The 25,534-nt window shown below is 41.1% G+C and overlaps 1 protein-coding gene across 5 annotated transcripts in view; it reads right to left on the bottom strand.

Moving 5' to 3' along the window:
• GRK5 (G protein-coupled receptor kinase 5) overlaps positions 1–25,534 on the bottom strand; it is a 218,490-nt gene that overhangs the window by 19,326 nt on the left and 173,630 nt on the right. For 4 of the 5 annotated variants that reach the window (XR_010922183.1, XR_010922184.1, XR_010922185.1 and 1 more), the window contains exons 6-12: positions 22,686–22,778; positions 19,061–19,124; positions 18,094–18,234; positions 15,610–15,800; positions 8,965–9,002; positions 7,204–7,293; positions 5,448–5,656 (exon numbers count right to left, since the gene is read on the bottom strand). Coding sequence is in view for 2 of the 5 variants with exons in the window: in XM_067561319.1 (XP_067417420.1) it covers positions 5,448–5,656; positions 7,204–7,293; positions 8,965–9,002; positions 15,610–15,800; positions 18,094–18,234; positions 19,061–19,124; positions 22,686–22,778 (826 nt within the window). In the remaining 3 variants the exon portion in view is untranslated. The remainder of the gene's footprint in view (positions 1–5,447; positions 5,657–7,203; positions 7,294–8,964; positions 9,003–15,609; positions 15,801–18,093; positions 18,235–19,060; positions 19,125–22,685; positions 22,779–25,534) is intronic. The other variant, XM_067561320.1, reaches the window with a different exon arrangement.

The following is a 25,534-nucleotide window of genomic DNA, read 5'->3' as shown; positions in this document are numbered from 1 at the left end:
TGGAGCAGGAATGAAGTTGGCAGCTGGTGTATTGCTGCTTTTGGCCGCTGAGGCATAGCTGGAGCAGGCAGCTGGGAGTTGGCTGAAACTGCTGGTCACTGAACAACTGTGGGATCCTCCCGTCTGACCACTGCTGAGACACTGCCTCACAAGACCCACTGAGCTTGAAGCAGAAGTGCCAACAACTGTTCCTCCAGCTGGGGCCACTGCCTGGAAGCTGTTTCTGCGGGTGCTCTGGGGACTGTTTGAGAGGCAAGTGCACTTGCTGGGGGAGCTCCACCTGGAAGCAGAAAGAGCAAGATTCCCCCACCTGGCCAGCTTCAGGGAAGCAGCACTCGAGGCATTGCCTCCACCTGAGGCAATAGAGGAAAGCTGTTGTACACTGCTGAGCAATCGCCTTAGAAAGGTGCAGCGAGTCCCAGCAGGGACAAACCTGGAGCCATGTGAAAATTCTATAAGGATTTCCCAATGCTCTGTAGCTCAGGTGAAGTAGGAGACAGCTTATCTGTTGCTGTTGGCAGGAAGCAGAGTGAATTGGGGAGTTTTGTAGGAGGAGGACAGTCCACATGCATTGACAGGTCTGGTCCTGCCTCTGAAGCTCCAGAGCACTTTAGCAATGGCCATGCTGGATCCAAGACTGAAATGTACATCCCGTTTAGATATGACCAGGAACAGAGATGACAATTGTCATGTTTTGAGCTCTCTCTCTAGGTTGCAGGGGTTTTTCTTTTTAATGTTAAATTTGCAAACGATGCATTTAATATGAATAAAGCAGAACAAAAGCAAATGCATCACTACTGATGGCAAGGCCTCTTGGGACATTAGATACATGATACAAGCAATGAGACTTGAATTTAGTTCAAAGCCGATAATCTATGAACAGAGCTACAAGTCAGAAGGTCTCTTAGAGACCCTCAGTCCAAGCAGTGAAGTTCCTAAGCAGGAATACTTTCCATCAGGGTGATACAGGCACAAAGTGGGACAGCATGAGTGTGAAGGCACAAATTAATCCATAGCGATTTACAATGACCAGTTTAGAACTATCACAGAGTGGTCTGAAATGGCAATGTCACACTCATGTTAATATTTCTGCTTTGATACAAAGGATTCTCTGATCTTCTGATGTCACAAATTCAGATCCCAGTTGGGGATTCAAACTCTGTAATGTCAGAGACATTTTCTGTATAGTTTCCCCCTCTACAATAAAATAAATCACTGGAGCAGGGATTATAAAACAAATAAATCCACTATATACATTTATGGATTAAATATGTGTTAGGAAATTCAGTCAGTCAGATATAGATCATATCGTATGACAAAAAATGCTTTTCAATTCTAAAGTGACAGGAATAAGGGAAGCAGTTTATGAGATAATATGGAAAATGCTGATCATGGGGAAAAACAGTGAAAGGAGTCATAGCACCCTTTAGGTCAATTAATAAAGGGGGCCCATTAGATTAATTTTGGTCTCAAAATAGAAACAAGCACACAAAGGAGAGACTTTGTCTTAACTAACTTTTTTAAGGTTAGAAAAATAAGACAATAGGCACTAGGTCAGCACTCAGTGAATGAACAACAATGATAGTGAATGGGTTAGGTTATGAAGATGCAGGGATAAAATAAAACACTGTATATTACGCTAACCAATGTGCATGATGAATTTAACCCCAGCCCCATCAACCTGGAGGAGACTGAAAGTCTCTGGACAGAGTTAAAGGGGAGATTTTGTGATATTTTACAGTTCAATATCTCATTATTAGTGATTATTATTATTATTCTGTATTATTATTAATTTTGAAGAGTGCCCTAAAGTGTGTGAGGGGCCTCCCATGACAGATAAAAGAGATTATCAATGCTACCAGGCGTTTACAAGTTAATATCAGATATGACACAATGAGGAGGTAATAAGATGGTGGGGAGGTGAAGGAGTTGTGAAAAGAAATAAAGGGATCAGATCAATAAGCTGACCTGGTACTCAGGGTGATCTAGTGCACAACATAGTGAAGAAAAGGCTGGTGGGTTTATAAGGAATACAATATGCCTTTGTTGATAGTTTCTTATAGGTTTCACAGAAGAATTGTGTCATAAAATGGGACTTCTACGAGAAGAGGATATTGCGTGTGTGGAACACCTCAGCATGGTTGTTCTAAGCAGAGGGGGCAGCATAGAAGAAGGCACAATGGTGGTTGTGGGAGAAGCGGACAAATAAGATATCAAATCTGGGGTGATTGGCAAAGCAGAGAAGCAATGTAATAAAGGCGCAATCCAACACTCCCTGAAGTCAGTGGAAAGGCTCCTATTAACCTCAATAAGCACTGGATCACATCCTAGATTCAAGATTGCATTTGCCTTTGAACACATTTGTAAAGGTGAAACACGTATGCATGAAGGGCTAATGGACATTGCCTAGAATAAACAGGGAGCATTTTTAGAAAGATTTGAATTTTCACAGAAAAGAAAATATAAAGCAGCTTGTTATATAGGAATTGCACGTATGGATGCTTCCCACCAAGGCCGGCTACCCCTATTCCTAATAATTTATTATTCAGATCCATTTCATTCCACTAGAAGCTGGAGGGGTTGGCTTATGGGCAATGATTACAAAAATGACATATGCATAAACTGGCTGAATGATGACTGATGGGAGTTGTGAAATCTGCCTACAAGTATGTGAAGGGTATAAATATCAAGGAGGGAGAAGGATTAGTTTTTAGAATAAGTAATAAGGTGAAACTGAACAAAGGCACATTACATTTCCTAACAGTGGTTATTAAGCTATGGCATAACCTCCCAAAAGAAGTGGTAGAAGACTCATTTCTCATCACTCAAATCATGTAAAGCTGGACAAAGCAGAGGGGAAGGTACTGTAGGAAATAATCCTGCCCAGGGAGCAGACAAGGTGATCCCATATGTATTTTCTATCTTTAATTCCAACAATTCTACTTCTCATTTGCAGGTATGGTAGAACCTTAATTTCCCCCCATTTTAAAATCTTTTGACATCACCCAGACATAGCCCCCCTCCAAGAGGGTTTTGTTTTCCTATAAAATCAGCCAAAGGGTATGTGAAAAAAATCTATAAATCACATGTGTCCAAATTATACAATCTTAATAATACCAGCTGAGAATGGAAACAACTTTTGGATGAATCAGGAATCGCATATTCACTCACCCTCAGTACAGCACGCAATGTGCTCTCATAGCCTGTCATAATGGACTGTTAAAAGCATTACTGCCCCAAAGGACAGCATTATCTTTATGCAGTGTAGTTGTAGCCGTGTCAGCCCCAGGTTACTAAAGAGACATGGTGGGTGAGGTGATATCTTTTATTGGGACAAACTGAAAGCTTGTCTCTCTCACCAGTAGAAGCTGGTCCAGTAAAAGATATTACACCTCACCCACCTTGTCTCTCTAATATTATCTTTAGATACATCCATTGAGAGTTTGTGGAAACCACATGCCCAAACATTCCATCACATTCCTGGGACAATAATACATGTAAATGACTGCTAGTGGATCCGACCCATTACCAACAATCAATATTTATAGTATGGTGGCACTCAGACACCTCCATCAAAATGGGAGCCCCATTATGCTAGCACGGTACAAAACACACAGGGTATGTCTACACTACAATTAAACACACACCGCTGGCCCTTGTCAGCTGACTCTGGCTTGTGGGGCTCGGGCTATCGGGCTGTTCAATTGCAGTGTAGATATTCAGGCTCAGATTGGAGCCCAAATTCCGGCACTCTGAGCCTGGCCTGTAGCCCGAGCCCAAACGTCTACCCCGCAATTAAATATAGCTCCATAGCCTGAGCCCTTTGAGCCTGAGTCAGCTGGTATGGGCCAGCCGTGAGTGCTTAATTGCAATGTAGAGATACCCATAGATACACAGTTCCTGCCCCAAACAGCTTACAATCTACGAAAGGTGGTGGGAGAGGGATAAAATATAACACATACACTTTTTATATGTATGTGCTGTTTTATTATTCTCATAAATAAAGTAAGTACCAGCTACCTTCCACTGTCCTTCAACCTACTCTACATTTATTGGCTGATTTCTGATATGCATGACATCAGAGATGGGACAATTCCAGCACCGTTCCACACACCCTCACTTAACTCTCCTCAGCTTTAACTTTTCCTGGACAGTGGCTACTTCATTTTATTCTGAATGACACTTTTCCCCATCACACGCCCAGCCCTATAGCTAGGTGCAGAAACAGCAGTAAGAATAATTTTTGTCTCTTATCCATTTCTTTTTAACAGGCTTGGAGAAGGAGAAGGCCGGCTGTTTGAGCACATGACACCATCACTGAGGAGCCGCATACCGCCCTTGATCCTTGCACTCGACTCCGTGGGAGTTGACATCAGTGGGAGTTCTGCAGGCAGATCAAGAACTGTATATGGCATCGAGAATCTATCAGGAGTGATGCCAGTTAATTACCACGCCATGGGATGTTAGAGCACTGTGAGTCAATGACCTGCAGTCATGATACTTGGCAATGATGCCGTTCTTAGCTTGCTGGGAGACCTCAGTAGCTCCGAACCAGTCCACCAACCAGAATGGTATTAACACGCTGCTTGCCTGCGTGTCGCACAAGACTTTGGTGACGCTCGTGCTAGCTATTCATTAACCTTTCCTTTTCCTTCTGTCTCTCTGCTGATCTGCATTATCCTGCTATTGCCTCCACAGGACTCCGCACTAGAAATCAAGGCCAAGGCAACACCCCTTTCCAAATTAAAATTTGGCCTTCCGAAGCCATGCTCTGGAATGGCACCAATTAACTCTTATGTGGTTTGAGGATTTCCCACGTGGTCTGGGGATTTCCATTACCAGCAATGGCCGTTGTGCTAGAAAAGAGCACTCTCAGCTGATAGGGCAACAGAAGGCATTTTAAAGGACAACCCAGTAGCTATTTAAAAAGCTGATCAGCATGGCAGCCCTAGGGATAACTGATAGTAAAGGTAGTGGGGTGAGGGTGAGGAGTTTCATTACGTCATCGAGGTGCTGGGTACCCTCAACTCCCATGGAAGACAATGGCAGTTAAGGGTGCTTAGCCCCTTGCAAAAGATACTCAGAGCCCTGCAGCATCAGGACCCTTCTTCCCACAAGGTTATGAGAGCCACAAGGTGCATTCTTGGATAAAATGTGATGTTCAAAGTCTCCCAAATCCAGGAAAATATAGATATTGCTCCCCCATCCAAAAACCGATGAGATAAAATCAAGCTGATTATCATGAAACTCAAAACCAGCATGAGGGGAAAAAATGTCCAAATGAACCACTCAGCACAATCTGGATGAACAGAGGATGTCAACCTCCTGGCCATGGACCAGTGAGGTTAACCCTGGAGCCTGCAGCCCTCTGAGCTGTAGTTTATGTTCTACTTATTGGACACAGCCTGCTAACATATCTACCACAGTAAGTCATCAAATACCCTTACCATTTTACAGACAGACTTGGCCTCCTCAGAAAACTTATGGGAGTACACCTCTTCTGTCTCCAGGACTCTCCTGTCCACCTCTTCTCTCTTTACCTTCTCTTTCCTTCCACGAAACGGTGATTGTCCAGCAATCATTTCATAAATGAGGCAGCCTAGCCCCCAGTAGTCAGGGCTGAGGGTGTATCTCTGATTGTTCAAGACTTCGGGAGCTATGAGAAAGAAAGACAGATCTTGTGAGAACACTTGACATTTCTACTGAAAAATAACTAAAAACCCTAATCCTCTTATTTCAATGACTGAATACACAGCTGCAGAGAACTGTGGGGAAAATATAAGAGTCCCTCCTGGCTTCTACTAGCTGAGTTACAGAAAATACAGAATGAAGCTATTCATGCAGATGCATATATAAAAACACAGCTGGGATTAAAAAAAACAGCATAAAAAAAATCAGTGGAAGTTAAATATTTTTGACTGGCCCAATCTTAAAAGTTCTTTAAGACTTTAAATTTAAAAAAGAAATTACAAACAAACACATATTATTTAAACAAAAATGAAATTTCCTAAAAAGCAAATTCTATCCTTTGGATCAGTTTGTATATACTTTTTTATTTAAAAAGCAAACATTTACTGTTTGCTGTATATATACTCACTCTGCATACACACTATCACGCAGTCACTTTCCAACATGCATGTTTACTCTTTGAACACAAACAAACACATGGTCCTGATCTACACATAAATGTGCACCAGGATATCTAAAGGTCTGATTTACAATTTATTTAGTTACTTAGATGTAAGACTACATATGGAATAAAAGTGGCTAAAGTCAGTTCGTTTCCAACTTTAGCCAAAACATTTTCAACCACTTTTATTCCAAAATGTGTGTCCACGTACAGATTTACACTGAAATAATAGTTGGTTTTAGGAAACTGGGTTAGTTATATCCGTGCATGTTTGTGTGTAGACAATCACACAGACTCTTTCCTTTTCACACAAAGAAAGTCTCTCTCTGTCTGAAACATACAAAGATACACAAAGACTTGCTCACTCTATCACAAACACACAGAGACAATCTCTCTACCTCTCCTCCCGCCCACATGCTCATTTTAACCTAGCTATTTTATAGTAGTAGTGAGAGGTGGTGGCACGGGCTTCAGTACAAGCTAGCAACCCATGTACAAGTCCGCTGGGAAGCCTGGGTATATACTCTGGTTGTTGGACCGTGCTGCCACATCTTCCCTATCTGGTATGCCTACTGATGTTACAGCCACACCTTCACTTGCAGGGTAGATGTATCCTCACACTCTAATACACATACACATACAGCTCTCCCCCCTCTAGTGCACGTACGTGTGCGCACGCACTCTCTGTAGTTAACACTAGTATAACTCTGCTGATTGCACGGTTAAGTTTAGCCCACTCACACTCTCTCTCACTCTCCTTATTTTGAGGAGCTCTGAATTTGTAATGTGCTAACAGAATGCTGACTTGTTTTGTATTCTAAAATAGGAGAGAATTAATACTGCACTCATTTGAAGACCACTGCAAAACTTGAAACCCCTTTGGCAATTACCAGGAAGGAGGAACAGCTGTCCCTTAATATAGCACCTTAAAAATACAGGAAAACTCACAGACATTTCTTCTGGTTTGAGGCACGGGTCCTATAGAACAGTTTCCTGTAGGGTTAGTTAATCTTCACTCCAGACAGAGCTCCAAAGTCACAATAATCAATTAAATGAGTTACTGGGGCACTTACCCATATACCCTACTGTTCCTACCCTTCCACGGATTGATTCACCCTCAGGGATTTTAACGGCTAGACCCAGATCAGATATTCTAATGTGGCCTAAGGGGAAAAAAAAGCAATTATTATGGTACAGTCCTAAAATGGCTAAAATCACAGAAGTTATAATCAGTGGACGACTTTTGAAATTCATCTAAATAATGTGAGAAGAAAAATGCCACGAGCACTGAATTTAAAAAGTATAATCATTCAGGAAGGGAGAAATTATTGTGTGTGATGAGAAGGGATTTAGCTTAGAGTAATGCAATGGAATTAAAAAAGAAAGAAGGTTTAGGCTGAATGGCAGTGAAAAAATCAGAACAGTGAGGTCTATTAGACTGTGCACTAGTCTTCATTGCTTAAGACACTTAAAACTGGACTGGGAAAAAGCAATGGTGGGTATGCGGTCAGGAAATACGTTGCATTGACCTCAGTCAACTGACAAGTTGACCTAATTGGTCTTTTCTATCTCCAACATGTATAACTTTGTGATAGTTTACCTTGTAAGAGTAACTAAATGTAGTCCTGAGTCTATAACTAAAGGTCAAGTTTCAGGTCCTGTTTTGCTACATAGACTCTGTTCCTTGAGAAATGCTATTTTATTTAAGCACCTTAAAAAGCTGGAGGCTATTACTCCTTATATCCAGATCTTGGAAAGGCAAAGATTGGGGTGCATGTGAGCAAAGGAATAGGTTTTGAAATGATATTTGCCCCCCTCCCAAAGACCATATTTTTAATTAAAACTACATAAAATTATCTCAGAAAGGAAACCACTCAACAACTATAGAGTTACAACATAGCAATCCACTCAGGACTCCTGCATTTTACCGCAGTGTTTTTGTCAATAACTTTACAGATCCCTAGTCTATTGCACACAGTTCCCTGAGAAGGATGGGAAAGAGTCAAGACCGAGATAACTTGGGTAACAATCTATTCTGTCTGTTTAGGTCCCTATTGCAATCCCGTCTCTGTGGAAGAGGACCCATGTAGTAGCAATTTGACAGTACACTGCATTCCAAATGGTCTAATGATTTAGTAATGGTCTGAAGGCGGCGTAGGCTTGAAAGCCCCAGCTGAAATGGAAGCACATCATATACATGATGGTAGTCACTCATATCCTGTGCCAGGAAACGTGGGACTAGCAGGTCCGTGCTGAGCCAGAGTCATAGGAACACAGGATTTGCTGTGTCTCTGGCAGCAAACCAAGATTGATGCCTCAAAGAAAGATATTGGCTAATTCTGCAATGCTGTAAATAGGGGAAATTTCCTACCTGACTGTAGCAGTGACCAGTTTATGCACTGAAGCATGATACTTGATCATGGCAGATTGCAGCTAGCAATGGGTGCACTGGTTTGGATAAAATGAGAGCTGACCCAAACAGCGGGTAAAGTACCTCTGAAAAGGTATCTGGGAGTATAGATTTCACAACTTTCTTCATATTGTGGAAGCCTCCTTCCACGATGAAATGTAGGGAAGACGGTGGCAAAGGCATACCCATTGCTAGGTAAGACACTGTCCAGAGGAACATACTGTGCTATGCAGCCTGGTTTCCTCAGCTAATTGTAGTCCTTGTGCAAAGTTCTATCGCTTTATGCATCCAAAGACACAGGCATTAGTATGTGATGAGCCTCTTATTCACTTCAGAGCAGTATTTGCCTTCATACAATATGTGTCCTAAAACTAACTTAAGATACTTTACAGAGAAAGAATCTTTCTAAACCTCTGAGACTTACCATAATCATCTAACAGGATATTTTCTGGCTTCAAATCTCTGAAAATGAAAGATAGCAGTTATTTGTGTGAAAGCAGTTCATAAGCCCAGTGCAGTGTGTGAATACATATCCTGCTAGCGACAAACCAGTTGGGAGTCAACTGAAACAGTAAAGAACTTGTAAAGCCAATAAAAGACTCTATTACTTATTTCACAGTAAGACTGAGTCCATATACGTCTTTTTCTTAACTGCAGTTAAATTGTTTCCCTAAGCAAAGACTTCACTTCATAATTTGCTTTCTAATAGATTCACCCTGCCTTCTGATAGTTGGTGCGGCACATGTTATAGGCAGAGCTGGTAGCTACCCGACCGGGAGTTAAGGTTGTCTGATAATTCCCATTATAAAACCCCATTTTCAGTTGCTTATAAATTTGGCCAGCTGTAACCATTCAGGCTGACACTTTCCATGCCTGGTGTCTGCCTGAGCCTGAATTCTTGTTGGAAAGATTCAGCAACAATGGTTCAGCCATTTGAGAACAAGATTAGGGAAAAATATGTTGTTTTGCCCATGTTAAAAATGTTCTTACAACCATCTCACTGAGAAGCTCTACCACCCTCTATAGTTTGGAGCAAAGGCTTGATAGGTGATAAAAGGCTTGCCCTGGTGCCAGGGATGCGTTTTTTGCTATTCCTGTTACAAAATGCCCAAAGATTAAAGCCATTGAAAAATCTCGGTTCACACATACTCAGTAGAGACGTGTTAGAATTTGTCACTTTAATTCTTGGGATGTGACTGGGACTGGCTGGGCAAGAAACCTGGGACTGGGAGCAGTGGAGGGCAGAAAGACTAAGATTGGATAAGGATCCTGAAGGTGAGGGAGACTAGGACTATCTGAGGAATACAGGTTTGGGAAGAGGCACTCTGCTGCTCCTAATAGACCAAGTTCTTCCAATAGACCAAGTTCTTTCCTCAGTAACTCATTAAAGTAATGGGGTTGAACCAGGTGTAAATTCAGGTAGAATTTGGATCACTGTTTTTTAAAGGCCACCTGGATTTATGAATGTGTTAGATTCCCCGGTAAGAAACATTTCTTTTCAAAGTGTGTATGTGCGTGTGGGTGGAAGGTGTCAGAAGGAGAGAAATCTGCATTTCAGGAAGCCCACCCATCATAGACAGTACATACAAAAGTTCTCCCTGATATTTCAAACTGTTCTATTTGAATATTTGGAGTTTTATATTCTGACAATGCCGAGGGCACATTTTCATAACCTATCGTGCTCTCATTTATTATTTCAAGTAGAAACACATGGTGCCACGAACATTCCTCTCCTCCTCCTTTTGCTAGTTTAAAACCCTCTTGACCTCACAAGATAAACTTTGCTGAGTACCCAGTGGTACCCAGCCTACTTTTCAAACAAACAATACTCAAATATGTGAAGGGCAGAAGAATGCTGTGGAGAACGCATGGCTTTATTTTACATACTACTGTGTGCTTATCTCTCAGTGTTAACAAAAGGCTCTGAGTGTTGGAGCAATGCGACACAGGTCATTTCCCACATACTTTTTCAATCTAATTTTAAACTCCTAGAAGCCATTTCCTTAAAGAGCCTAGATTTCATCTTTACTTTTGTTTTCAATCCTGTCAGTCATCAATCACATTTCATGCTGCAGCTACAGCCAAGTGAAGTAAGAAAACAAATTCTGCATATTCAGGCGAATTCAGAAATTAATTTTTAGGTGAATAGGGGGCAAAGATGGTCTTGTGGTTTAGACTCTGGGCTGAGACTCAGGAGACAATGATTCAAGTCCCAACTCTGTCACTAGTTCCGTGTATGACAAGGCACTTTGGGTGCCCCTGTTCCCCATCTGTAAAACAGAGGTAATAATACTTCTGTTCTCCCAGCCTTTATTTGTCTTTTAGATTGCAAGCACCTCCAGGGCAGAGACTGTCTCTTATGCTTGGTCTAGACACGAATATTTTCATAGTATAACTATCAATTTTTAAAGTGGTGTGATTTTTTACTGAAATAGTTACACTAATAAAAGCCCTACTGTGGATGCAATTATAGAATCATAGAAGTGTAGGACTGGAAGGGTCATCTAGTCCAGTCCTCTGCACTGAGGGAGGGCTAAGTATTATCTAGACCATCCCTGACAGGTGTTTATCTAACCTGTTCTTAAAAACTGTCAACGCTTAACTACTCTTACAGTTAGGAACTTTTTCTGAATGTCTAACTTACTGCAATTTAAACCCATTGCTTCTTGTCCTATCCTTAGTGGTTAAGAGAACTTATCACCCTCCTCTTTATAAGAACCTTTTATGTATTTGAAGACTGTGTGATCATATCCCCTCTCAGCATTCTCTTCTTCAGACCAAACAAACCCAATTTTTTTCAATCTTTCCTCATAGGTCATGTTTTCTAGACTTTTAATCGTTTTCATTGCTCTCCTCTAGACTTTCTCCAGTTGTCCACATCTTTTCTGAAGTGTGATGCCCAGAACCGGATACAGTATTCCAGTTAAGGCCTTATCAGTGCTGAGTAGAGTGGAAGAATAACATCTTGTGTCTTGCTTACAACACCCTTGCTAATACATGATGTTTGCTTTTTTCGCAACAGTATTAGATTGTTGACTCATATTTATTTTGTGAACCACTATGACCCCCTGATCCTTTTCTGCAGTACTCCTTCTTAGGCAGTCATTTCCCATTTTGTATTTGTGCAATTGATTATTCCTTCCTAAGTGTATTATTTTGCATTTCTCTTTACTGAATTTTATCCTATTTATTTCAGACCATTTCTCCAGTTTGTCAATATCATTTTGAATTTTAATGCTGTTCTCCAAATCACTTGCAACCCCTCCCAGCTTGGTATCATCTGCAATCTTTATAAGTGTACTCTCTATGCCATTATTATTATTATTATGCCAAATAATTTATGGAGATGTTGAATAGAAGTAGACCAAGGACAGACCCCTGCAGATCCCACTTGATATGTCCTTCCAGCTTGACTGTGAACCATTGATAACTACTCTCTGAATATAGTTTTCCAACCAACTAGTTGTGCACCCACCTTATAGTAGGTTAGTCTAGGCTATATTTCCCTAGTTTGTTTATGAGGTCATGTGAGACACTATTAAAAGCCTTTTTAAAGTTGAGATATATCACATCTGCTGCTTCCCCCCATCCAGGAGACAGTCAAAGAAGGATATTAAGTTGGTTTGACACAATTTGCTCTTGACAAATCCATGCTGACTGTTATTTACCACCTTATCATCTTCTAGATGCCTACAAATTGATGGTTTGATTATTTGCTCCATTATCTTTCTGGGTACCAAAGTTAAGTTGACTGATTTATAATTCCCTAGATAGCCCTTATTCCCCTATTTATAGACATGTACTATATTTGCCCTTTTCCAGCCCTCTGGGATCTCTCCCCTCCTCCGCAAGTTCTCAGAGATACTTATTAATGGCTCAGAGATCTCTTCAGCCAATTCCTTAAGTATTCTAAGATGTATTCCATGCCCTGCCAACTTGAAGACATCTAACTTGTCTAAATAATTCTTAACTACTGCTTCCCCTATTTTACCCCATTTACACTGAAGTTCATTATATTAGTCATCTGACCACTGCTAACCGTTCTGGTGAAAACTGAAACAAAAATGGTATTTAACACTTTGGCCGTTGCTGCATTTTCTGTTACTGTTTTCCCCTCCCCATTGAGTAATGTGCCTATCCTGCTTGGTCTTCCTCTTGCTTCTAATATATTTGTAAAATGTTTTCTTGTTACCCTTTATGTCTCTAGCTAGTTTAATCTCATTTTGTACCTTGGCCTTTCTAATTTTGTCCTTAAATGCTTGTGGGTTTTTTTATATTCATCCTTCATAATTTGACCTATTTCCTATTTTTTGTATGACTCTTTTTTGAGTTTCAGGTCATTGAAGATCTTCTGGCTGAGGCAGGGTAGTCTTGTACCATACTTCTTATCTTTCCCACGCAACGGGATAGTTTGCTGTTGTAATAACGAGTCTTTAAAAAACTGCAAAATCTCCTGAACTCTTTTTTCTCTTAGACTTGCTTCCCATGGGATCTTACCTACCAATTCTCTGAGTTTACTAAAGTTTGCCTTCTTGAAGTCCACTGTATTTATTTTGCTGTTTTTCCTCCTACCTTTCCTTAGAATGGTATCATTCTATCATTTCATGATCTCTTTCCCCAAGCTGCCTTCCACCTTCAAATACTCAACCAGTTCCACCCTATTTGTCAGAATCAAATCTAGAACAGTCAGCCTCTCCCCTAGTCACTTTCTCCATTTAGGCAGGCATAATGATACCTTGTACTGATATAAGGTTATTCCCCTTCCCACATAGGAATAAGTTATACAGGTATAAGCACTCTAATACTGGAATAAGTGCATCCACAGTAGGGAGGTTGTACTGGGGTAGTTAAAGCAGTACAACTTGGTAATAAAGAGAAGGCCTGACTATATTTCTATCATGCCCAAAACAATGGGGCACTGATGTAGACGGGAACCTCCAAGCACTAATGTAATATCAATAATAATTAATAATTCAACTGGGCCAACACCATGCTTGCTTTCCATGAATAGTTGAGCAGTTGAGCACAAATATGGTTGAAAAGTGAAATTTAAGCTCAAATGTGTGATTAGTAACAGGAAGTGAACTCTGAATTGTGTCTGACTATAATATTCCAAATTACAGTTTCCTTTGATGGTTTGTTATATAAGTCACCCAATCAGGTAGCAAAACCAATAACACATTACTAATGTGACTGCCCCAAAGAGTGTGAGGTATTGGTTTCAGAGCTGTCTAATAATTAATATATTTTGGAATTTTTGTGAACTACTTGCAAATATTTTGCAAGTAGAGTAAGAAGTGAAATTTGATGAAAAAGTGTTTTGTTATGAATTATTCACTCAGCTCAAGCTGTGGCATTTTAGTTACTATATTTTATTTGCAAATAGTGCCTGAGCCTCCTTGTGAGAGCTAACAAGATCAAAGCCACAGCTGATATAAAATTGCAATAAATACTCTATGCATTATGGCCTATTCCTCACAACAAAGATAGCACCAGAAGTTTCATGATTTAGATGGCCACATTAATGATTTAAATTATGCTCTCATTTCAAAATGCATTATCTTCCTGTAAGTAATGCCCCTTGGATGGTGTCTTATCAATACACTGGACCTCTGCTGTATAGAATGCCAGTAATTATTTCACAAGCGAGGCTCAGGAAGACAAACATTACATATTATTTTAAACTATATTAGAGCTCCATTTAAAAAATAATTTCCTGGCATCCATAGGGCAGAAGTCATGAAAACTGGCTCTGCATCCAGCCTGCTGATTCAGCAAGAAATCCCTCAGCTGTCCTGCAAAAGCACTTGTACATGGTGTCCTGGTGCGATCAAATGCTCAGCCAATATGGAGATGGAGAGCTCAGACACCTTGTCTGTCCTCCTGCTCTGCTCCCTTTGTGCCATAAAGGAATGTTTAACCCCCATCGAGACCCATGTGCTGAGTTTTTCAGGTTGGAGTCAGATTCCGTCTGCCAGCTGCACATAGGGCCCCCATTCAGCTCGAAGCTCCACACATGGATCAAGGTTATGACATGGCCTATAGAGTGCCTCACATGCATGACTTCTATGAAGCTCAAATCAGTGTTCTTTCTTTCAAACATATTGTTTTATTCACCGTGCTGGAAGGAAGAGGAATAAAGCCCTCATCTACTGGAGGACCACATGCCTTCTAGTGTCATTATTCTTTTCTCTTCCCTGCTTATAGGTCTCCCTGTTAACTGACCTGTCTATTTTCAAGAACAGTGTTGCTGCTTGAGGGAAAGAAAGAAAGAAGGTTGGGTGGAGAGGGGAATTCGGTCTCTAATTTTCTCATGTTGCTGCTGATCCTGAGTACACTTGTGGTGCTTCTGAAGTCAGTATGAGAGGAGGGAAATTTATAGCTTGATTCTCATCTCACACCAGGTTTAAACCTCTTTGTTCATTAAGAAAAAAACATATTTGGTTACCTTGATGGAAAGAAGAGGGATAGCTATCCATAGCTTCTTTTGACTTTAGTGGAGTACCTCCTGATTTATACACTCATTCGTGATAGGAGAATTACGCCCAGTTAACTTAAAAAACTATATCAACAAAGCTCAACCATGTAATTAACAAACTTCATGTCCATAATCACTCTGATCACTTTGTTTGTATGTTATATTCCTTTCCATCATCCTTTGCCTTTGTATTTTTAAACTGTACCTTTCTTTGTGGGCAGGGAATGTCTTCCTCTGTGTTTGGGAAGTACTTAGCACATTACAGTCACTGCCACAATCTAACTAATAGAAATGGAAGTTTGATGTTCTAGGATGATCTCTGTATAATACTGACTAAGAAATAGCTTCGAATAAATAACTCCTAAAGGATCTAGCTTTAATTAGTTCTATAAAGTTAGTTCTATACTATCTAGACAGAATGTGTTCAGTAAAGCTACTGCTTCCTTCCAGTATTAGTGAGTCTTATTATGTTCCTCCAAAGCTCTGAGAATCCAAGACACAGAATAAACATCTAGGATGTATTGCACTGAAATGGGCCCTAAAACTCAAGATTCCACTGATGAATATCCCAAGACACTGGGGAAAGCTTACCTGTATACTGTGTTTTCTCTGTGCAGGTCTTCCAAGCCACAAAGAATCTCTGCTGCATAAAACAAAGCTCTCTCCTCCTCAAAGCCCGGGTTTCCCATGTTGTAGATGTGGAACTTCAAGTCACCCCCATTCATTATGGTCAGAACTAAACACAGTGCATCCTTTGTTTCATAGGCATAGGCTAAGTTAACCTAGAAAGATATTTGTAAAACAGCGCTCACAGTTCTGTCATAAGGTGGGTTGAAGCCATTGCTAACTGTAGTACATTAAAAATGACAAAATTGGACAATAGTTTGCGGTAAACAGAGCAAAGTGAGTAGAAGATGATATGAGCCTTCTTGCAACATCAGGCTTGTTTTACGAAACTATGTAAAAAAAATCAGCAATTGGAATATTATGGATTGATGTATTGAATCCTACCTACACGTATCAGAAGTCAGTGTTCAGTGGCACAGCCTCTTTACAGGTTGGGTAAGTTGCACTAATTCAAGCCTGCCTTTCCAGATAAATGGGATGTAGTCTTAATAAATCAATGGATGCACCCCTACAACTGCATTTACTGTCATCCAAGTTTCACTTTGTCATTGACAGTTGAACACAGAATCCAAATGCTAAGTCAGCTGTAGGAATCACATTTAAAGGGATCTGATCTAATTGAATGTATATATTTATTTACTGTTGTCAGGGGACATGTTCAGCAGTTGCACAATTCATGGTAAAGAGCATCTCAAAATTTGCGGCTTCACACAGGCAACCCAATAGGGTTTTGCCAACAGTGTAGTTGAGTAGAGCTTTGAAAAGAGCGTAACAGGGAACACAAAGCCCAGAAATGAGAGCTCTCTGCTGGAAATAACCAGCCATCAACTTCCATCTAGGAGCTGTCAGCTGAAGTCTATCAATTGACAAGAACTGTTACAATGGGCGTGGGGAAAGAGGCAGTTTCTCAGCTAACTAGGACACATGATACACAGGACTTCAAAAGCCATTGCGCCAAGAAGCAAATAGGCAGCAGAGAAAGTCTTTGCAATAGAGACTCATGTAAAATGCTTCCTGTGACCAATCCCAGTAAGCAAGGGGTTATCACATTCTGCAAAGCCTATTGTTTCTGAGGGCATGTCTACACTGCCGGCAGCTCTGTTGGCGCTGCTGGATCAATGACGTAGGATCAATTGAGTGGGTAGTGTAGACCTGCTCAATCAATCCCGGAAGTGCTCTCCGTGCTCTGTAAACCCACCCGCACAAAAAGCATAAGGCTGCGTCGACCGGAGGGCGTCTCCCGTTGGCACGGTGCAATGGAGATACCGCAGTAAGTCAAAGTGAGTAAGTTGACAGGAGATATGCAAGCTACACTACGTAGCTTGCATATCTCCCATCGACTGCCCCAGGCAGTGTAGACCAGGCCCCAATGGTCTTCAAGGAAAACCCAAATAGAGAGCATTGCAGTGGTCAACCTGAAGATCACAAAAGCATGGATTCGTCTGGAATCAGCCACAGTGGCTAGACTAAATGCAGATAAAACAAGGCACTTCTGGCCTACAATACCACCTGGGACTCCAGGAGCAATCAGGCATCTAGAAATACGGTGGTCATGCTTAAATACTTGCCAGTTGCCTTTGCTCATGCCTTCGATAAATAGGCATGGGTACCTCTGTATTTGCAGGATTCAAGGTATTTTCTAGAGTAATCCTATGGGATCCTGCAAACATTGAGGTAACTGTATTTATTTCTTTAAGGCAAAATTGACCAGTGTTTAAGAATGACCACTCTACTCTGAATGGCTGATCTCACTGACAAGCCCCTAAGGGCATGTCGATGCAGTATTTTGGACAGAGTGGCAGAAAGGTCAATAGACTTGGGCTAGAGGGGCTCAAACTGGTGTTTTAAAGCTCCAGCTGGAGCTCAGGCTCCGAGGCCCATACCACGCCTTAGGCTTCAGAGCTTGAGCCACAGCTGGTCTGAGTCTGTCAACCCATGCTGGAAGGCTGGCTCCCACTCGCTCCAAAACCCATGTAGACATACCCTCAGCCACAGGAGAGACCAGACCCACCATGCTGACTAGATGCTTCCTGCTAGCCAAGCACCATCACCTCTGTCTTATCTGGACTGAGCCTCAGCCAGCTTGCTCTCATCAAAGTTCCTCTCTCACCCAGGTGCTGGGAAATCAGGTGATCACTGGGGATAGAAATAGCTCAGCCTGATGCAACCCCAATAAAACGGGAGGCTGCAAACAGTAAACATTTAAAGTTCCCTAACTAGAAATACCCACCACATTTGGTGCACTTCTCACATACTGCAAGCGAAACTAGAGTCAGTTGAATGAAACAGAGAAGGGCTCAGGTAAACTGACTAGGCATCTAACAGTGGAACAGCTTCAGCTGCCACTACAGGGTACCATGAAGCCAATGGGAGGCACTGAAATTGACAGGAATTATGCACAGGGACTGACTACATTACCGGGCCCAGAAAAAGGACTTCAATACTCACTACAAATTGACTATTGACTTTTTCTAAAATCTGCTTTTCATTTAGTGCCATGGATTCGCCTTTCCGCTTTTTTATTCTCTTCTTCTCTAATCTTTTGCAGGCATACATTTTCCCTGTCGCTCGGACTTGGCAAGCGCAGACCTAAACATTAAAGAGAAGGGAAAAACAATTACTTGGGTAACTTAAAGAAAATACCCTTTATCTATAAAGTTTAATATCTCACTGTCTTATTTGTCTGCAGGCTTTTTAAGTGCATGCTACTGGTGTGAGAGGCAGTGTGGCCTACTGTGTATGGCTCAGGACTAAGTATCCAGAGACCTGAGTTCTCACCCCTGTTCTGGAACTGTGACCTGCTGTATAAACTTAGTGTAGTCACTTCACCTTTCTATGCCTGTTTCCAGTCCCACCCTTTGTCTGTCTCATCTACACTGCAGAAAAATCCCCATAGCAGCAAGTCTCAGAGCCTGGGTCAACTGACTCGGGCTTCCACTGCGAGGCTAAAAATAGCAGTATAGACATTCCAAGTTGGAGTCCAGCAGGTTCTGAGACCCTCTCCAGGTTTCAGGACCCAGGCTCCAGCCTGAGCCAAAGATCTGTACTGCTATTTCTAGCCCCACAGAGCAAGCCCGAGTCAGTTGACCTGGTCTCTAAGACTTAAGCTTTTTTGCTATGTAGACATGCCCTTAGATTATAAACTCTTAGATTATAAACTCTTAGATTATAAACTCTGAACAGAGGCCTCCAGTTGCTATTGTGATACAGATAATAACGGCGTGAGCATAATTCAAAGTAACTGTAACAGACAAAACAAAAGAGTCATTTCTGTAACGATTGTAATCTTATGAAATGTTAACAGAAAACTGTCAGCAATTAAGTGTAAAACCATCTTCTTATCAAAGATTTTTTTAAATCTACAGTGCCTGTGAGGTGAGAAACATTCTTAACAGAAGCTTTCAGAATTACTCACCTCCCCAAAACCACCTTTTCCTAGTACCCTGTATTGTCTAAATGTGTTTTTCGTTACTGGTTGCCTGCAAGAAAAGGAAACATAAAAAGAAACTCTAAACATTTAATGCACTCTCTAAGATGTATTTATTTCAGATCATACTTTTGAAAGAGCAAAATAGGTAAATATTATATAATCACATTATTTCAAGGTAATCACGTTACCTAATAGACTATATAATTATGTAATCACATTACTGCAATACTATGTATGGCTTGAACTTTTCAATTCCAACATATTAAGCTGTAATAAAATACAACACATTAGTGAGTCATCGGTGTGCAGCATAATTTCTGACTGAGTCTAAGGACTAAATGGGGACCAGACTCTCCATCATATAGTTTGTTTTTTTAAAAAATATGAGGAGTCAGAAGAGTCTGAAAAGACACAATCATTCTATGAATCATCTGATAGTTCACAGGTATCTATGAAGGGTCAAATCTTGCCCCTTTCTCCATGGGCGCAGAGTGCCCTGCCCCAGGTGGAAATTCTTCAGGCTCACTGGACTGATCAGAATCCCGTCTCCCATTTGTGACATGGCACCAAGCTTGTCAGGAGCTTTTTCCATGTCCCCATGCAGTGGGATTTGGTGAGGGGAGGCAGGAATGGAATGGGGAAAGAAAAGGGAATTGAGCAGCCATGTTTGCAATTTACTTTCCCACTGACCCAACTCAGTCTCCTGTAGTTGTCATGAAAGCCTGTTATTGTAGTTGTTGTTGTTATTTATTATTTGTATCACCATAGCACCTAGGTCATTGACCAGGACCCCACTGTGCTAGGCGCTGTGCAAACACAGAACAAGGAGATTACGATCTACAGACTGGTTTTCCATTCAGGCGTGTTTCTATAGTTATTTTAGAATAACTCCTATAGAACTCTACAGACTTCATCTCTATTAAATGTTATACAACTTTCCCATAAAAGTCAGGTCGGTCTCCAACTCTAATTCTGACATTTACCCCCCTCACATTTTTATGATATGCTGGAGAATATTTTATTCCAAATATCTTATTTTTTATCCATCACACTGTCACTAAGGAAATAAAGAAAATGACATTAGTAGCCACTGCTAATGAATATTGATAAGAATCTGATAGTAGTTTTGTTTTGTTGCTGTAGGGCAGCTGGCTGGCCAGCAAAGAGAGTACAAGTTAAATAGCATAGCTGTGAGAACAACACTGAGGATGTGGCTGATGACAATAAAGGAAATAAACATTAAGGTGAGCCATGCTCATTTGCGCTCTATTTAAAAAACAAGCGTGGGGAAGGCAGAAGGAAACCTTAGATAAACCAAGTGAGAACGGACCAAACTGGAAGGGGAAAATGTTATTTTCAAGCTTCTAAGAAAATATTGCACACACTGGTAGGGTTACAAGCAACAATTAACAGTGATAACTACGTCCCTGGAATAAACTGAATGTTTAGCTGCTCTGCTGACGCCAACAGGCTGTCAGAACAAGTGTTAATCATTCCATGCTAGTGAAGTTGTCTTTGTTTAATGATGGAAAGTGCTCTTCAGTTTCCTAAACAGAGTGGGCTCATCTGATGTCTTGTCAAGTTTATTTGTGGAGGAGGGTGGGAAAGAGAGGGAGAATAAAAATCTTCAATACACTGGACAAAACTCCAAATCCTAGGTGTGAAAAGAGGCTGAAAAAGGTCAGACTAGATAGGAAACATCTGATCTTTTTCAATTTACGTGTAAGAAAGAAAATAGAGCAGCACAGTGAATGTTGGGTGCAGTGGTTTTCCTGTGGAATATGGCATGTGCTGTCCTGAAATGGTTGACCATCAACCAAATGGATTTGTTGGTTTTTAATTTGAAAAGCTAGATTTTTAGCTGGTGCCACTGGCACATCTCTGATGACTTCATCTGAATTATGTTACACAAGCTGAGAATCTGGCCCTAAATCTTCTCTTTTAATTCAGTTGGTGTAAAGGGGGCAATTCCTTTAACTCACAGTGAAAGTGACCATTACCCAGCAGCCCCTGCTGTGGCACCAGCCAACAAAGAAAACATATTTCTTTGTCTTGGCAGGTCAAAGCCCCTAAAGATTCCTGAAGATGAGGTGTGTCTGGAAATGTGCATCCAATAAATTTGGCTCTAGGACACACATGCTGTAGAATTTTCCTCTGTTTTATAAAAACCGTAATAGTGGGTCCTCCAAAAAAAACAAAATGTCATCCTAGATCTGTCTTGGTCATCAGCATTCAAAGGTTGGCTATGTAAAAGGAAGGCTCAAATTGCAGAGTATATTTTTAAGTAGTACCCAGTGAACTGGAAGTTAAACACTACAACACACTAGCCAGAGCTGGGGTGTTATTCTGTTTTATTATTTATTTTTCTAGCAAGCAGAATCTGGTTCACATTGCTTATGCAGTCCATCTGTAAATGTGAAAACTGGAGACTTGACTCACATCTAAAACTTAGCATCATAGACACATGCAGGTAAGATGTAACCATTAAAATGGGTCATATAAGCATTTTCACAACAGGATGCAAACTTCTATTTGCCTGCAATGAATAACTTTTTGTGACAGGGAGCTCAGTAACTATTCGGGCAGAGATTTTTGAAACCACATAAGGAGATTTGGATCCCAGTTCCCATTACTTTTAATGAGAATTGGGTGTCAAAATTCCTCAAGCAGCTTTGAAAATCTCATCCTAAAGGTCTATGGCACACAATCAGAGTTCTGCACTGTAGCTTCCCAAAGTATTATCTGTGACTTATGGCCTGGCCTATATATTAAATCAACCTAGCTACATCACTGAGGACTGTAAAAAATGTCATGCTCTGTGCAACATACTTGGGTCAACCTACTGTAGATGCAGCAAGATTGGCAGAAGAATTGTTCCACAGACCTAGCTACTGCCTCTTGGAGAGGCGGATTACCTTCATCAATGGAGAAACCCCTTCCGTCAATACAGGATGCATCTACACTGCAGCGCCGCTGCAGCTGTGCAGCGGTAGCACTGTAGTGTAGACACATCCTCACTATCTTGAGGAAAATGGTACTCTAGAGAGTGGAGGGAAGGGGAGATTACTCCTGCGTGTGTGCATGTACATGGAGGAATGGGATCTAGCACCAAGTATGATTCTGATCTGTTTTCATTCTGCAGGACAAAGCCTCAATCTGCTTTTTTGGCCTTTCTAACAATGGACACTTATGATGACCAAATACTAAGCTTGGGGAAGTCTTTATGAGAGGAATGGAGATCCTGAAGCTCAGCTCAGGGCAGCAGAGAGCATGGCACGATGAGTCTTTGGGAAGGGGAAGAAGGAGGAGAGCAAAATCCAAGCACAGGCAAGAGGGAAAGCCGATGGGACAGGATGTCTAGCAGACGTCTGCACGGTCAGGTCAATTCTCACTACAATAAATTATTTCTTTCCCCCCATCCCTCTCCTCATCCATTGTAGTTTTACATTCTAAAATAATTTGTAACCCAAAGATAGGGCCAAATTCTGCCTTTGATGTAAAAAACAGAGGGAGCAACACATGCTTTTCTAAGGGCAGATTTTGACCCACAGATAGCAAGCTTTGCATAGAAACTGAAAATATATATATTTTTTAAAACAGCAATGCTTACCTTTCCAACCACTTCCACTGTAGAAACCTATCAAAGTACATGCTGTCAAGGTATTCTTGAAATGGCTCCCCGCTTAGGTAGTCAAGGACAGATCTGTCTCAGATGAAAAAGATATATAAGCATTTTATAATCCTGAACTTGGGAGGGTGGGGAAGGAATTCCAGTTTGGTTTTGAAGCAACGTTGCTTCATTTATTTCCACCTTGTTTTATTCATGGTTTTAATCAGTAGGAGCTACATTGGAACAATGTGTCATGTACACTGTACTTCACGATGTGTGGTATTAGTGTGGCAACATGGGTGGCCATGGTTAGTTTGACAGTGGCACTGGTTCTGAAACTCTTTAGCTGGCTGGCACCAAGAGAAGGTACTAAGCAGAGCTAACAGTGAAGTCACATGTAGTGGGCTTATAGGTCCTGATCAAAAGTGTATTGAAGACAATGGAAAGGCTCCTATTGATTTTAATGGACTTTGGATTAGGCCCTTAGCCATGAGGACAGTTAATAAGTTGAGGAGTAGTCCAAACCAAACCCCCCACCAGCCAGTTCTCCTGAACTCTGGATAATGTTCAGACCTGTATTCAAACTTTCAGGCATGACATCATCTCAGCTATCAAGTGACCGTCAGGGATGGCTGTTAGCTACAGCAAAGGAATCAGACGTAACTCATGCTTTTGGGAAGAAGTCATTTGAGTTCAAAGAAAGCAAAACATTACTGTAATGAAGCCAGAGGACCCTGCCCAGCAGCTATGTTGCTGGTGGCATGAAACAAATGAAGAAAGGAAGGACAGGCTTGTGGATCTGGCCCTGTGTCAGGAAGGGGCGTTGAGTGGTCATATCATGGATGCAAAGCTTTGGTAGAAAGCCAGTGTGACAATGTGTCAGAGAATTAGTGTGTGACAGGCAGCAGTGGCCAGAGGTAAAGAGAAGTCCTGTCAGACTGGCTGAGGGTCAAGGCTGAGAGAAATAAGATGAGCCAGGCCTCAGACACTGATGTGCATGGTCTGCTGCTGTACAGCTGGTGGCTAATCTGCCCCCTCAGGTCACTGCTGATTGGTGTGCTAGTGCCTCTGCTGGCATGCCATCAGGGGACAAAGTCAGCCCAGAGGAGAGGAGAGACAGCACAGGGAATGAGAGTCTCTCTCCCTGTGCCTCAGAATCACATGGCAGTGGCCCAGAGCGACCTGGGGGAAAAAGGAGGCACCTGCTCATATACAGTTTTGAGATAAGTCAGTCAGGGCTACTTTGATAGCTTGTGGTCTCCTGATTGGCTAGCTGCTGGAACCAGTCTTACCTTGTGACCAACCAACCAGCGCAATGGTAGGTATTGCATGCTTTCTAGCCAAATACACTTTAATTTAGAAGCGCATTTCAGAGTCAGAAAATGACATCCAGAAAAGCACGCGTCTAAACTGCTGGCAATGGAAACATAGCACAAGTGTCTCTCTGAGAAGAAGGCTGCCCTGAGAGAAAGGAAACATTTCTAGGGTATTTCCCATTGAGAAACAATCCTGCTTTGGGACTAGTTCTTTTCATTATCAGATATGGTTCTAGAGCCGAGCGAATTATTCACTGTTATTCATTTAGCTCCTGAATTTAGCTTTTCTCCATTCGTTAATTGCCCATGAGCCATTTTTAATTTTCTGGAGTTTGTTGGTTTGAAATTGTTTCCTAATAATTCTTGGTCTGCAGATTGTGAATGAGCAGTTAATTGCCAGTATTTTACATTCAAAAATCAAATTCAAGTTGTCTTGGTTAGTTTTGATAGGACACACAGGTGTATGTGGTATATGACAGGAAATATTTTTCCTCAGAAGTGTAAAGTTTACAGAAGAAAATCTCAACATTAGCCAATTACTACCAAAAAGAAACAAACAAAAACCACATCTAGACCCAACAAGATACCAGTGGTAGGAGAAACAGTATCTACTAAAAAACAAAACAAATACGTGCAAACATATATATTTCTACTGGGGATCAGTCTAATCCATGGAGATGTATTTGAAATAAAGTCAGGCAAACATCTCATTTGTGTGTCTGTTTTCCCTCTTTGGGTTTGACCATGCACACTTCCAAAATTAACATGGTTTGATACATTTAGCAAACACCAACAGCAAGTTTTTAAAAATTCCTTTTGAACCCATTGCAGTTCATGTGAAATGATCAGCATTTTTATTAATGAGGTGTCATAACTGGCTAATTTATCTGTTTCAGTTCATAAATGGTTATCACAAACTCTTCTGAATACAGCCTTAACTAAATGACGTCCAAAGCTAGCCATTTAGCAATGAAAAGCTTCACGAATTGTAACAAACAATGGCTGCCTTTCACCAGTTATTTGCTTTTTAGTTCCTCAGGTCAGCATCAATAAAATACATTTTACAGTAAACTGTCAGGTTAGAAATTGATATCAGAAATGGAAACCAACATCAGGTTTTTTACGTCAAGCACAGCTTTGCCTTTGTCATCATCAGGACTTGTGTACTCAATTGGTATAAGTTATATTAGCATCCCAATGGACACAAAGCCAATGCAAGTAAACAATTTGTTATAACAGAGGGCCAGAAATAATCCACAGCTTTTCCCAATGCAAAGCATAACTGAAAGCAGAAAAGGTCAATACCAGGAGTCAAAACAGTGAATGACAGCAGAGCACATTTTACAAATCCCCATTACATCATCGAGGGAAAACAAAATGTGCTTAGCCAGAGACCACATAAGATGATTCCTCCTTTTCGTATTTTTGTTGGTTTGTGATCTACTGGCATTAAATATACTAGGATCAGTGTTTGCAAATGCAAATTGCATATTGGGAATTTTAGGACAATAGCTTCACCTCTGCAAAACTGAT

This window comes from Emydura macquarii, unplaced genomic scaffold, assembly GCF_026122565.2.
Source record: "Emydura macquarii macquarii isolate MOO-44397 ecotype Brisbane River unplaced genomic scaffold, CSIRO-AGI_Emac_v2 contig_2372, whole genome shotgun sequence".
In the NCBI taxonomy this organism is placed as follows: Eukaryota; Metazoa; Chordata; order Testudines; family Chelidae; genus Emydura; species Emydura macquarii.
This window is presented reverse-complemented; position numbering and strand designations above follow the sequence as displayed.